Raw genomic sequence first — 15716 nt, forward strand, 5'->3', positions numbered from 1 at the left:
ACCTCTCAAGGTGTCTGTTGTGGGGAGGGGAAGGGAAGGTGATTGTAAGCTGCTTTGAGACTCCTTAAAGGTGGAGATAAGTGGGGTATAAAAAGCAACTCTTCTTCTTTAAACGTTTACTTTTTTTAATTAGATGTTAAGGAAGATACAACATCTATTAGTACTGGATAAGATTTCAGTGACAACAGTGCTGTCACCAATCCCATGTCTATCTCTCCAACTTATGAATCCTGCACTGAATAGCTGTATATTTCTTAGTATTGTTTCATTAGTTAGGAGCACAAAATCCATGAATACTATTGTAGATATAGCTCCCCCCAAAAAGAAACAAAGAAAATGAAAATGAGAACTTTAGATTGGAAGCAAGTTTCTGAAATTTCTTTCACAAACTGTCTAGAGATAGATTCCTAATAGCATCACATGTTATTTCACTGTTCATTTAAAAAACACAGTCCTTCCTTGCTAGAGCGGCTAATGCTGTCATTGTACATTTATTTATTAATTTAAATGTTTAAATCCAACTTTCCTCATGGCTCAAGGCAGTTTACAAATTACAATTTAAAACATACTAAATAAATCCCCAAAAGCTTTCCTCCTTCCAAAAGATCTCTGACCTGTTAAAAGGCCCTGGTGAATAATAAGGGTTTGTAGTGCCTCCTGAAAGTTTTTTAAAGATGGGTTCCCCTTGCCTCTTCAGAGAGCCTGTTCCACAGAGTGGGAGCTGCAATTGAGAAAGCATGGGCTCTGGTGCCCTTTCAGCATTTTCTATGCTGAAAGGTGGTATAGAATTAATACTAATGGTGATTATGTATTAATCACATACACAGTTGCTAGCATGCATCTCTCTGTATCAAGTGTGGGTGGAGTCCGCAAAGGCCTTTTACTTATTCACTTCTCCTTCAAAATGTATGTTTGCTGTACAAAGATTGTTGGGTGCTTGGAGGATGATCTCAAGAGTAACCTTTACCTCCTTAGTAATTGTCAGACCCTTTCATAGACAGAGAACCCTTTGCCAAGGTTTGATTTGAGTCAGGATTTGGCTCTGGAACATGTGAAGTAAAAAACAACAACGCAAGAGTGCATGGGGAGACCCAGGTTCGAACCCCCACTCGTGCCATGGAAACTTGCTGGGTAACCTTGGCCCAGTCACAGAGGGCGTTTTCACATGTGCTGAATAATGCACTTTGCAGCTGGATTTTACTGTATGAAATGGCAAAATCCACTTGCAAGCAATAGTTAAAGTGCATTGAAAGTGCATTATTCAGCATGTGTGAAAAGCGCCATACTCTTAGCCTAACCTACCTCACAAGGTTTTTGTAAGAATACCATGAAAGAAAGAATGGTATAAGCTGCTTTGGGTCTCCATTGGGGAGAAAGGCAGGGCATAAATAAAGTAAAATAAAGTTTCCTTCTCTGCTGAGTAACCAAAGCCAGCCCCATCCATCTGGGATGAGGGTACAGGGATCACAGATCAAACGGTGTGACCTTTAGGCAGACATGAACTCCCAGCAGTCTCTCGTTGGAAAGTAATTAGCAGGCATTGCAATTCATGCAGTTGTGGTTGCAAGCACCTTACTTCTTTGGCCTGCTGGTGGGTGCAGGAAACACAGAAAGAGAGCCACTCAAGCCTTTCTTTTTATTTCAGGCTCATCTGACCAAAGGTCTTGAGCACAACTTGCATAGGATAAAATAATTTTAACATTATAGATTACTGAAATGCACAGAAGAAGTAACTTTACATTCTTAAAATACTTGAAACACTTTAAAATTAAAATCACAATAACCAAGAATTGAGTTACTTTACAGGCATAAAGGTACGCAAGCAATGCTCATACCTAAAAGGGTGACTAGTGCATTTGTTCTGCCGTTAAAAGACTGACCTATCTCATAGCTTTATCAGGATTAAAGTATAGATCAAATATGTTCAGAAAATGAACAGGAATCATGCTTGCTTGCTTTAGACTTAAGTTTTAACTCTCTGGAGTTTTAAAAAAAGCATCTAGGTAAAGATCATATTAAACCAAGTGGGATTTAAAATTTACTTGCAGATAATTCCTTGGCATATAGCTGCTTCCACATGAAGCGAAGTTTTCATTTTATAATAAATCACATTTGTCTTGGCTTTTAACAAGGCAGTAGAACAACTATAAGTGGATGTCATGTAATTCATCTCAATTAATTCCTCTGAAACATCAAATCTTACAAACTTTGCTATATAATATGGACAAGGCAGATCTGACTTGAATTTAATTAAAGGAGGAGGTAGAAACCTCTGATAAAAGAAGAAAAAAAGGTGCACGGCATCAGAGGTTGCAAGATGTTTATATAACAAATTGTAGCTACTATGAGAACATACAAAATAGTTGTAATAAAGGTTTGTGGAAATTATAAGACATGTATTGCAGGACACAAATAATGAGCAAAAACAAAGGTGTTAATAATATTACAAAAACCCCACAAATGTGACGGTATAAGAACATAAGAAAAGCCATGCTGGATCAGACCAAAGCCCATCAAGTCCAGCAGTCTGTTCACATAGTGACCAACCAGGTGCCTCTAGAAAGTCCACAAACAAGACGACTGCATCAGCATCCTGCCTGTATTCCACAGCACCCAATATGCCGGGTAATGTCCTATTTCGATATCTTTTCTTCGGACTATAACCTTGGGATTTGTAGCTATTCTCCAAACTAAAGAAATTATCATTTGTAACATACAAGTAGTACAGAACAATAAATCCATATGCATCTGGAAGACCGCTTCAACCCATTTTTGGATGCAGTTCATCTCGCAGGATATGTTATCAGATCTTGGGAAAACTGAAGCTTTTGCCAAAATTAAAACGCATTAAAGAGCTCGATTATAACAGCACTACTTTTCGTGCTCGTCATGTCTGTTCATCCCAGTTCTTCGGAATATCCCCTCCACGTGGTCTGCCTGCCTATACATATTATCTAACAACTCCTCGTCTCTGTAGAGCTTTTTGCTTGGCTAGATTGAATGCTAACCCTTCTATGGTAATGCAGGGCAGAATTCTGAATATACCATACTCAGACAGGATCTGCCCTTGCTCTTCTGGCTCTATTGACTCATTAGCCCATGCCCTTGTGGAATGCCGCTTTTACGAGGAACTTTGATCGCACTATATTTCCCCCCTTTTAATATACAAATCCAATGCCTCTGTGACTGACATAATGCCTTTTTTACTAAGCGATAGGGACCCCAAGGCTACATTGTCAGTGGCAAGATTTGTTTCAGTCCTTATATCCCTCCAACACTAGATATATGCTGCTCAAGATCAATTGATCAAGGAGCTTCTAAGGGATAAAAGGAAAGGATGCAGTTCATATCTCATTCACTTGAGTTATTTGAAAGGAGGTAAAAACCAATAGGTAATAAAGGTTGTTTTAAAACGGTGCCAAGCTAAACCCAAACGGAGCAGCACTTTGGGAGAAACAGCTCAGCAGTGAGGCCAGGCATGAAAGAGACATTCAAGGTTGCTTTAGTTCAGGAAGGGACTAGTGTTCCAAACTTGACTAACTTGAAAACTGCTGAATGCAAAACCCAAGATTCATCTTTAGGGATTAGAATAAATATCATCCTTGGTAAGTTTTTTTTTTACAGCATCTAGAGTGAAATAATTCCACACAAGCTGGGGTGTTTCTTAGTAACAAGAATATAAGAAGAGCTTCGCTGGATCAGACCAATGGTTCATCTAGTCCAGTATCACATTTCCCATAGCTGCTGACTTGGTGTCCCTGAAGTTCCACAGCAGGTTCATAGCCAATGCATTTCCTGTTGCAGCCCCTACTACTGACAAGTACTGCAGTGAAGAAAAATGCTGAAATCCCAGTTTTAAAGATTCATACTCACTTTAATTCCTAGAGTTTCTTGCAAATCAACATAAGATATTTTAAAGTGACACGCTGTGAGCAAAGCTAGGCAATCAACCTCTTAATTTTTTTATGTTAGAGAGTTCTACTACAACCATATTTTTAAATCAGAAGGGCATGAATCTTTCGTACTATAAAATGTATATGGGAAGAAACATTTCTTCTGTTAGAATGGGTGGGGAACCTTTTTTCGGCCAAGGGCCATTTGGATATTTATAACATCATTCGCGAGCCATACTAAATTATCAACTTAAAAATTAGCTGACCAAGTCCCAAGCGGGCAGCTGCCCCAGATGACCCCCCCCCAGCGCGGGCAGGCAGGCAGGCATCCAACCGGTGGCTCCGTGGGAGGGGGCGGATCGCCAGTCTTGGATCCTTCTGAGCCAGAGATCTGCCAGGACCCACGAAAGTCCAGACCAAATGATTCCGCGGGCCTTAAACGGCCCCCGGGCTCACGTTCCCCACCCCTGTGTTAGAATATATCATGTATGCAGGCTGGGGACTCAGGGGAAGGAAATCCTATTTCCCCATGCTGGACTTCATTTTCTCTCTCTTCCCAGCCTTCTCCCCACTTTCTTCCCTGCGTCCCATTTTCTCTTCCCCCCCCCCACAGCATTTTCTTCTTTCTCACCACCTTCTCTTGCTCTCCCAGCAACTGTTGCTGCTTTCCTCCAGCCTTTGGTCCTGCCAAGGTTGATAGGCAAAGGCTCCAGTGCCTTGATTGATAGGCAATCTTGTAGTGCTTACTGTGATCCTGTGAGATTTCACAAGATCTGTCATCATTCTCTGTTTTGGGGGAAATTTAATTCCCTTCACCATTGTTTTAACTGTTTGACTTTTTCTGCAACCTTGGGGATTCTCTCAGGTCTTTAGGGAAAAAAAACCCATCTGTACATGGCCTCATCGTACAGATGTTTTGATCTGCATTCTAGTACCATGTTCAGAATTAGATATATAGATATGGCAAATAAAGGTACTGAGCACTTTAAGAGATAATGTATTTATTTTTACTTGAAAAGCTCAAATACTTGTCCAGGTAGTCTGAATGATAAATGTGGAACTTAAACCAGATGACTTAATAAATGTGCTTTAGCTGTGGTCTGTTCATATTCTGGAGTTTCAATAATGTGCTGTTATTTCTTGCACTTTTTAGTGCTTCTTTCATGACTAAAACTGTGCCCTGTGGGAATGAACTTCATAAGTTTCTGATCTGGGATACAGCAGGACAAGAACGGGTGAGTCTGATTCTGGTGTCTTTCTTTGGAGGAATTTGCCTGCAATGTGCACTGATTCTTACTACACTCATGGTGGCAAATATCATAATTCCCTGTAATAGCAGACTTAATGGTCAAGTGCTTGTTTGTAGGGTAGGAAATCAGGGTTGCCCACAGTCAAGGTAGACATTTCTGAATGCTAAGAGGATCCCAGGTATGCAGAAAAATATTATAAACTGAAACAAAACTCTCACCTCACCCCCAAATGAACTGATGAGAACTGAGCATGTTTGAGGAGGCATAGAATGCTTATAGCAGTGGAAGACATTTAAAGGAGATGGGGAGAAAGAAGACAAGAAGCTCTTTAAGAGCTTATAGTATCCTGAAGGTGGATGGAAATTAGGGTGGAGGAATGCACACATTCCTTGCAAGTCCAGCATGAACATAGGAAGCTGTCTTATACACCAGACCTTGGTCCATCTAACTCAGTTCCATCTACTCTCACTGGTGGTGGGTCTACAGAGATCCAGGCAGTCATGCACAAATGTATGTTATGAGAGCCAATGTGGTTCAGTAGTTAGACTACTAGGAATGGGGAGACCTAGGTTTAAATCCCCTCTCTGCCATGAAGTTCATGGAGTGACGTTGGGATGGTCATTCTGTCGTAGCCTAACTTAACCTACAACTCAGAGATGTTGGGGGGATAAGATGATAGAGAGGATAACCATGTACATCATTCTGCATTCCTCAGAAGTAGGATAGGATAAAAATAATAACAAAATAAAAAAGTTGTGAAGAACCTAAGAACTGAAGTTGGAACCTTATGTATGCAGAGCATGTGCTCTACCACTAAGTCACAGCTCTGCCTTAAAAGCTGACCTTTCATGAATAGAATTTGAACCCTTATCTCCTTTCAGAGACTAGAATGTTCTGAGTAAACATGCATGATAAGCTATAGGTTAAATGCAACCCCATTTGCTCATATTCCTTCCTTGCTCTCCTGTCTTTCCATTTCCCTCTCCATCATACTTTTCTGTGTTGCTTCAAGCAAACAGATAAATTAAAAAAAAGAACCAGTGTGGTGTAGTGGTTAAGAGCAGTGGTTTGGAGCGGTGGACTCTGATCTGGAGAACCGGTTTTGATTCCCCACTCCTCCACATGAGTGGCGGACACTAATCTGGTGAACCGAGTTGGTTTCCCCACTCCTACACATGAAGCCAGCTGGATGACCTTGGGCTAGTTACAGTTCTCTTAGAGCTCTCTCGGCCCCACCTACCTCACAGAGTGTCTGTTGTGGGAAGGGAAGGTAATTGTAAGCCAGTTTGATTCTTCCTTAAGTAGTAGAGACAGTCAGCATATAAAAACCGACTCTTCTTCTTCTTGAGGAAATGACAGGTATGTTTGGCGCTTGTTAAGCTATAAAACGTCACTGTTAAATGAAGTTATAAGAATGTATGAATAAATGTATTATGTTGGCCATGGAGCTGTACCTAGAGTAAGCAATGTGTGCATTGGTTGCCAAGCTGGGCACTGAAGACAGGGCAAAAATGTAAAAGTGACAGAAGGCGGGAAAAGTGTAGAAGGCAGTGTATAAAGGAAGAAGGAGAGAGAAGGCAAAGAAAGTCAGTTAAAGTAACAAGGGAATCACTGTGAAAAGCGAGAGGCTGAGAAGCTAAACAAAGGCAGGATAAAAGAACAAAACAGCAGAATCCAGGGATCAAAGCAGAATCCAGGGATAATAATCATAGATGCTTGTTTAGTTTAAAAATGCACAAAAATGATGTACCTGCTTGCTCATCGTCAAGTGTGTGATGTCACATGGTTGCAGGTCCCATTCTGCTGCCTAGGAGTTAAAGGGGCGTTTTATTCCTTTATTTTTTTCATTTATACCTAATTTTTCTCCTCAATGAAGGCCTAAGTGACTTACAGTGTCACTTAGGCCTTCATTTTATCCTCACATCAACCCTTCTTCATTTTATCCTCACAACCACCCTGAGGAGTAGGTTAGGCTGAGAGCATATGACTGGCCCAAGGTTATCCAGCAAGCCTCCATTACAGAGTGGGGATTTGAACCTGGGTTTCCCAGATCCTGGTCTGACATTTTTATCGCTACATCTCACTATTCTGGAAAGTTTAAAGATCACAAGCATAGGTAACGGGAACTAAAAATGTACTGCTCCCTGTTTGGTACTTCTTAGGCATGGGATTAGAGGACCAATCCTGTATCTCAGCAGTCAGACTTACAGGGAATTGGTGCCAGACTGTTGAGGTTCAAAAACAGATGAACAGGAAGTTCTTGTTACTCAGTGAACTCACACTGTTACACTGTTGATGGGGAGGCTTTTATAATTTGTTTTATCCTTGCTAGTATTTGTCACATGGCACCTAACCTGTCAGTAAGCATTATTGTATAGGACAGAAAATTGCCAGACTGTATTCAGATTCTATACCATGAAAAACTGGATTCTGCAAGCTGTGTAATTTATGCAAATTTGCTTATATTTGCTTGTTTCACACAATATATTCTGCTTCTACTATTCATGGAAAGAAGTAAAAAAGTATGCAATGCAATGAAAGTACGCAAGGCCCTGCCCTAGGCCATTGGATTTGCTTCTCAATTCCATCTTCTCGTTCCAGAGATTTCATCAAACATGGCTCTCTAAGAGCCAAACTATGTGTTACATGTTTAATATTGCATGTGCAGCTGCAAAATGGGGCAAATAACACTTCCCCGGGACAGTTTCAGCTTGGGAAAATGGCAAGGGGGAAGGCCGGAGCCCCTCTTCCCTCCACACTGTGGGCCCAAGCTGAATCAGGCCCATGTGGTCCTTTAAAAAGCAGTTCCCTGCAGCTACTATGTGGCTGCAGGGAATGTGAATCAGGTCAGGATTCCCTTTTCAGAACTCGTTAAAAAATATAATGTGTAGTTTGGTTCCCAGTTTCATACTGATCCTGACAGCCATAAGGGTTAAAACCTTGCTTTGCTTTAAAAAACAAACATCAACAAAATATCAAAATGAAATCAGATGACTCTCTTATGTGGCACTTCCTTAAATGAAATCACAAATGCTTAATGACAAATTGTCATGCAATTTCTATAACATTTCTAAACTTTGCTTTCAAGGTCATTATGCTTCTCCCTTAGAACTTCGTCCTGCTACTGCTCTCCTTTGTACTGATAACTATATTATTAAATGTTCATGGGAGGGTAAAAGAAAGAACCAAGCAATAAACCAATTCAGAACTTATTTAGGCCAAGGTATTAAATATAAGCTGATTAACAGTGTGATCCTAAACAGAGTTGCACCCTTCCGAACCCATTAACTTCATTGGATTTGGAAGGGTGTATCTCTGCCTAGGAGGACACCCTATACTACTGAATCGGACCAGATCAGATTTAAATACAAGTATTTTGGATTAGTATACTGGAGAATCAATTTGACAGTATATTCTACCTAGTGTATATACCAAATGAAAAAGATAAAGAAAATTCTGTGTTTCCCTGGTGTTTTTTTTTTTTTAGTTTTGTAAGAAGCTGAATGACAATAAGAACACAGTAGAGAATACATTCTGCATTATATTACTCATCCTGTTTTCAGTATAGGTTACTTTCAAGTAAGTGGTTTTGTAGCCTAATCCCAGTTGTTTACTTGCCAAGTTCAATGGGGTTTACTTCCTGATAAGTGTACATAGGGCTGCAGCCATGTATTCATGTTTAACATTTTCCATTCAGTCTTTCCCATTTAGGTGTGTAGGGAACATCCTCTCCCCCCCCCCCAACAATGGTTGGAGTTAGTAGCTTTCATTACAAGATACATTTTTCTTTTGTTTGATGCTTTTGTTTTTTCCTGCATTTGCTTCTTTTAAAAAGAACAGAATTTAAAAGTTCAGATTACTTCTGTTCTTTATGCTAGGCTAGCATTACTAACTTTTGACCAAAACCATAACGTTCAGTCTAATACACAACATCAAGCAATTTTGCAGTTGCTGACAGGAGAGCTCCTTGAATAATAGGTATTAGTATTCCTTAGACATCTTTAGGAATAAAATTGTAGCTCATATTTTTAAGTTTACCCTCCAGACAGTAAATTGATCCCCCAAACTAAAAACTTGGCATGCATCCAGACAAGCACTCCCATGATGCTTCATTTCATGAAGCTTCATTTCATGTGTTTGTCCCTTGCTGGTCTGGAACATACCTTTGTGCTTCTCATTTAGTCTGGTTTATTATTAATAAACACTAAATTGGCATAGTTTCCTTCAGAGACCCTTTAATCTAGTTTATAGTTTGAGATGGAATTGCAAAAAATTTTTTTGGCTAAAAGTCAGTAATGCTCAGCTAGCACACAGAACAAAAAGAATATGCGCATAGACAGCCCATCCCTGAGCTTTGTGGCAGCCGGGGACAGTGTAGCCGAGGCCCCACCGTGCCACCTCCAAAGGCTTTTTAGGAAAATGAGGCATTTCCCCCCAATGAAAACAGCGAGGCTGCGCCAGGAAAAGCCTGGCGCAGCAACACTGTTGATGAAGGGTTACATTCCTGGGCTCGAGGGGCTTAGGAAACTGACTAATGTCAGCTCCGCCCCCGGGAAGCCCCCCCCCTGCAGGGGCATTGCATTTTTTTTTCCTGGGTTTAGGTCCTGGAGAGACTGCGGCTGCAGGGGAGTGGCATGCAGCTCCGCAATGCCCAGGCACCGACGGAACCGCCCCCGCCGCCAGTGTAAACGCCTCTTATCACGGAATAAGAGAGCACTTACTTTGGCGGTGGGGTCATGCCGCCTCCAAAGAAATTTCAGCCCATTTCTCGGGAATGGGCTGTTAAATTCTGTTATTTTTAAAAGCTGGCCTCTCGGATGGCGAAGGACCTAGTTTTGGCTCCAGCTAAAAGAATTTAGCACACAGTTATCAGTGTACCCAGGTGTGTACCGACACCAGTTCAGTAATGAAGCAAGAGACAGGTGACAATAGCCAGAATAAAGATCACATGAAATACCATCAAAATCTGTATCTTTTCAAGGAGGTACAAGTTTTTGTGGCTAACACTCCAGGAAGTTAGTAAAAAAAGTGATGGACAACATTTTGGGCTGCAAAGAGGTTCATAGGTAGAAAGAATTAATAAACTTCTTTAGTTAATATTTTAGGCTGGAGCTGGAGGTTAGTGGAAATATGTGCCAGGCACTGAAAACAGCAGTCTTATTCCATTTTTTCCTCTGTCTCCCTCACACTAATGTTTAAGAAATGTGACGCAGCTTCAGGAACTGCAGCCAATGAAATGGATCAGGGATGGCTGCTATTGTATCATTCATGTGTTCACTTGTGAAGAAGTACATGACTCATTTAGGAAGTGGAAGGAGGGCCTTATAACCAAAGAGGAATATAAACAAATAACTAGTGCTTGTAGGGAGAGTGTTAGGAAAGCTAAAGCTCAGTATGAGCTTAGGCTAGCGAGAGATGCTAAACACAACAAAAAAGGGTTCTTTTCCTATGTACAGAGTAAGAATAAGAACAAGATAAGCCCATTGCGCGGACTGGAAAGTGAAATTGTAACAGGAGATGAAGAGAGGGCAGAACTCCTCAATTCCTACTTTTCCTCAGTCTTTTCTTGCGCGGGAAGAGGTGCTCAACTCGTCATGAACAGAACACATGATGAGGGAAGGGATTTGCAGCCGAGGATTGGCATTGGGGTAGTGCAGAAACACCTAGTTTCTTTAAATGAAACAAAGTCATCTAGGTGTCAGCCCTTGGCCCACAGAACCAGAAATCACCACAAAGTCATATAGAGTCCAAACAGATGGCTTTTACTGATCAAATAGGCATACAGTGCAAACGAATAAAATGACAGCTATGAGAGGCTCACTAGCTGGGAGATATTATAAGGCAGGAAAGGCGGGAGATTACACGCATGAATACAGTTTCCCAGGAGCTGAGTTCCCAGGCCTAGGTATGCGACCTTGGGGGGCAGACAATACAGCACAGAGACAGAGGCAATAACGAAACCGAGATAGCAGCCTGACATTCTGCTCCCCTCAAGGCCCCCTCCCAGTTCGCAAGGGGGCTGGCCTGTCCGGGTAAGCAATGTGAAAGGCGTCGACGAGGTCGGGGGCGGAGACATCCCGTGCGCGCACCCATTCGTCATAGGCAGGGGGGAAATGTTTCCAACGAACTAGATATTGCAGATTGCCATGGTGAATACGGGAGTCAAGGATCTTGGAGACTTCGAAGTGTTCTTCCCCCCCCACCATGATGGGTTGCGCAGGCGGTGGGTCCGGATGCCACCGTGGAGAAGCAACATGGGGTTTGAGGAGGCTTATGTGGAAAACAGGATGCACACGCCTCAAGGATTTGGGGAGAGCCAGTTCCACTGTGACAGGGTTTATGACCCGAGTAATGGGGAAAGGGCCAATGAATTTGGCGCTGAGCTTATGGCACGGTTGGGTGGAACGGAGATTTTTGGTGGAAAGGTAAACCAAAGCACCCACTTGCAGATCACCCCCGGGGGAGCGATGTTTGTCAGCTTGCGCTTTGTATTTACGTTTGGCCCGGTCGAGGTTGCTAACGAGCCAGGGCCAAGTGGTACGGAGGGCGTGTGCCCAGGAGGCAATGTCGGGGTTCCCCTCCCCCTCTACATCATCTGTAGGAGCGATGGGACTGAAATCTTGTCCATACACAGCAAAAAACGGGCTAAAACCTGTGGATTGATGCATGGCATTATTGTAGGCATATTCTGCTAAAGGTAACAGTTCCACCCAGTTATCCTGGTGGTAGTTAACATAACAGCGCAAATAACATTCAAGTACAGCATTGACACGTTCAGTTTGACCATCAGTTTGAGGATGGTATGCACTAGACAATCCCTGTTCCACCCCCACCAACTTGAGGAAAGCTTTCCAAAACTTAGAAACGAAACCACTTCCGCGGTCACAAATTATTTTACGCGGAAACGAATGTAAACGAAAGATATGCGTCACGAAGAGGCGGGCCAGTTTCTGAGCAGAGGGGATCCCTGCGCATGGAATCAAATGTATTTGCTTAGAAAACAAATCAGTAACAACCCACAACACAGTTTTACCCCCACTGAGAGGGAGATCAGTCATGAAGTCCATAGCAATCACTTCCCAAGGTCTGCTGGGCGTTTCAAGAGGTTGTAGCAGTCCCGGGGGTTTGCCCTGCGATCGTTTCGCAGCGGCACAAACGGGACAGCTGCGGATGAAGGAGTCAATGTCGGAACGCATTCCCCCCCACCAGAACTGTCTGCGCAATAAGTGAAGGGTCTTCAGAAACCCAAAGTGCCCAGCTGTTTTGGCTCCATGAGCTAAATGTAAAACGTCCTTCCGGAGAGCTTTGGGTACATACAATTTTGAGTCTTTGTACCAGGACCCCCCTTGTTCCAAAACACCAGGAGGTAGGGTATGAGCGGAACGTTCTAAAAGGCACTGGTCCCGAAGGACAGTTAAAAAGGATTCGGAGATGGGGATTTTGGAGGGAGCCCCCCCGTCGGTCATGGAGATCTGAGAAACAGTTATAGGGCTAGTGCTTACGTGCGGCGGCGCGCAGACTGCAGGCGGCTGAGCGGTCGGAGGGGTAGGAGGGGCGGGAACTCCGGTCTGTTGCGGTGGCGGCTGGGCAGCCGGTTGGGCTGGCGGAGCTTGCGAGTTAGGGAAGGTGTGCTGATGCTGGGATCGGGTTTGCACAGCCAGCATAGGTAGGGCCCCACGTTGCATAGGGGTGAACAGAGAGTTGGTGGGTCTTTCGAGTTTTACCGGATATTGTGGTAAACGGGAGAGGGCATCCGCGAGAACGTTCTGCTTCCCAGGGACGTGCTTCAGGGTGAAACGGAACTGAGCAAAGAACTCCGCCCACCGTTGTTGTTTCGCCGATAGCTTATGGGACCCCGTGAGGGCAGCTAGATTTTTGTGATCGGTCCAAACTTCAAAGGGTACTTTAGACCCTTCCAAGAATTGCCGCCATAAAGTCAGTGCATGATGAACTGCAGAGGCCTCTTTCTCCCAGATGGGCCAGTTTAATTGAGCGTGCGCAAATTTTTTTGAAAAGTAAGCGCAAGGGTGAAGAAGACCGTCCGGTCCTTGCTGGAGGAGAGCCCCTCCCATGGCTACATCGGAAGCATCGACTTGCACAATGAACATTTGATTTGGGTCTGGGTGCCGTAGCACCGGCTCCGAAGTGAAGAGGCGTTTGAGGGCCAGAAAGGCGGCTTGGCATTGCTCAGTCCATAGGATTTTTGCGGAGGGCAAGGCAGCCGAGCTTACTTTTCCCTTAGTTTTCAGCAGGTCCGTAATGGGTAGAGCCACTTGGGCGAAGTTAGGGATGAATCCCCGATAGAAGTTTGCAAATCCCAGAAATTGCTGTACTTGCTTACGGTTGGTGGGGGGAGTCCAATCGAGGACGGCTTGGACTTTGGCGGGGTCCATGCGAAGACCTTGGTGGGAGATGATGTATCCCAAAAACGTGAGTTTGCTTTGGTGAAATTCACACTTAGCTAGTTTAGCGAACAGTTGATGGTTACGCAGGCGTTGTAGAACTTCCCTGACCAGAGTCACATGCTCGTCCACAGTTTTCGAATAAATGAGAATGTCATCTAAGTAGACCACCACCCCACGATATAGAAGGTCATGTAGGATTTCATTGATGAGTTGCATGAAGACCCCCGGGGCCCCTTTTAATCCGAATGGCATTACAAGGAATTCATACATTCCGAAACAGCTAGAGAAGGCAGTGAGGTGTTCATCTCCTTCGCGGATACGGACTCGGTAGTAGGCTTCCACCAAGTCTAATTTAGAGAACACACGGCCTTCCTGTAATTGTCCCAAAATATCCGATATTAATGGGATAGGATAGGCGTTGGTCTGGGTAACCGCATTGAGCTTTCTGAAGTCAATGCACAGGCGAAGGTCGCCCTCTTTTTTCCGGACGAAAAACGCGGGGGGCGAGTTTGGGGCATTCGAAGGGCGAATGAACCCTCTGGCGAGGTTTTTGTCCAAAAAGTCCCGGAGGACAGTGCGCTCGGAAGCGCTCATAGGGTAAATCTTACTTTTGGTTAATGTGCAGTCCTTTACTACTTCAATCGCACAGTCTGAGGCCCGGTGGGGGGGTAAGGCATCACATTCCCTAAGGTCGAAGACATCTTTAAAGTCCCGGTATACAGCGGGTAGAGCCGGTGGTACTGGGGCAGTAGAGGTTGTACTCGAACCGCCAGTGCGGATGCCTCGGCTCCAAACGTCGGGGTCAAAACTTGAGCCAAGGTGGCTACCGGGGTGTCCTTTGTACATTCCACAAGGAGAAGAGCGGTGCTAATAGCGACTCGCTTGGCCTCAGCCTGGCAGCTGGCCGCATCCGGGATCAGGGAAAAACCCTCCGGCGGGGCTCCCGCCATGGTAGAAAGAGTTTGTCGAGAAATAAGATTATCCAAAAGTCCAGTTAATATTTGTAAATCCTCAGTCGCCAATCGGGCATCGTCCAGTAATTGATCCAAGTCCTGAAGATCTAAACGAGCATCAGTATCCTCCGATGTTAACATCCAGAGACGTCCTGTAAGAGATTGCCACTGCGCCTGTACCAGTCCCCTCAAGCGGCAAACCTCTCGGGTCGTCCGGAAAAGTTCAGCGATTAAGTCTTGTAACAGAGTAGGGTCCTCTGAGAAGGGCTCCAGGGTAGTAGATCACCTGGAGAGCTGCACAGCTCCCATCCAAGTGGCAGGCGAACCCCCCTGGGCTCCAGCCTGGCTAGTAGAACGGTGAAGATGAGAGATAGCTGTCATAATGTCAGCCCTTGGCCCACAGAACCAGAAATCACCACAAAGTCATATAGAGTCCAAACAGATGGCTTTTACTGATCAAATAGGCATACAGTGCAAACGAATAAAATGACAGCTATGAGAGGCTCACTAGCTGGGAGATATTATAAGGCAGGAAAGGCGGGAGATTACACGCATGAATACAGTTTCCCAGGAGCTGAGTTCCCAGGCCTAGGTATGCGACCTTGGGGGGCAGACAATACAGCACAGAGACAGAGGCAATAACGAAACCGAGATAGCAGCCTGACACTAGGCCAGATGAATTGCATCCAAGTGTACTCAAAGAACTTGCAGAGGTAATTTCTGAGCCTCTGTCCATTATTTTTGAGAAGTCTTGGAGAACAGGTGAGGTGCCAGAATATTGGAGGTGGGCAAAGGTTGTCCCCATCTTCAAGAAGGGGAAAAAGGAGGATCCGGGTAACTACCGACCCATCATCTTGACTTCTATACCGGGAAAAGATTTTGAACAAATCATCAGTCAGTCCTTGAGCATTTAGAAAGGATGGATCTGATTACTAAGACCCAGCACGGGTTTCTCAAGAACAAGTCATGTCAGACTAATCTTATCTCCATTTTTGACGAAGTTACTACCTTGCTGGATAACGGGAATGCTGTAGACATAGATTATCTTGATTTCAGTAAGGCTTTTGATAAGGTTCCACATCTTATTCTAGTTGACAAATTGGGAAAATGTGGTTTAGATGCTATTTCTGTTAGGTGGATCTGCAACTGGTTGACAGATCGCACCCAAAGAGTGCTAGTTAATGGTTCCTCATCCACTTGGAGAAAAGTGACTAG

General features: G+C 43.9%; 1 protein-coding gene across 2 annotated transcripts in view; it reads left to right on the forward strand.

The window, feature by feature from the left end:
- The window catches only part of RAB31 (RAB31, member RAS oncogene family), a 156533-nt gene that overhangs the window by 17966 nt on the left and 122851 nt on the right, over positions 1-15716 (forward strand). For both annotated transcript variants that reach the window (XM_056854870.1, XM_056854871.1), the window contains exon 3: positions 5047-5128. In XM_056854870.1, coding sequence (XP_056710848.1) covers positions 5047-5128 — 82 coding nt within the window. The remainder of the gene's footprint in view (positions 1-5046; positions 5129-15716) is intronic.

This window comes from Euleptes europaea, chromosome 8 (genome assembly GCF_029931775.1).
Source record: "Euleptes europaea isolate rEulEur1 chromosome 8, rEulEur1.hap1, whole genome shotgun sequence".
Classification (NCBI taxonomy): domain Eukaryota; kingdom Metazoa; phylum Chordata; class Lepidosauria; order Squamata; family Sphaerodactylidae; genus Euleptes; species Euleptes europaea.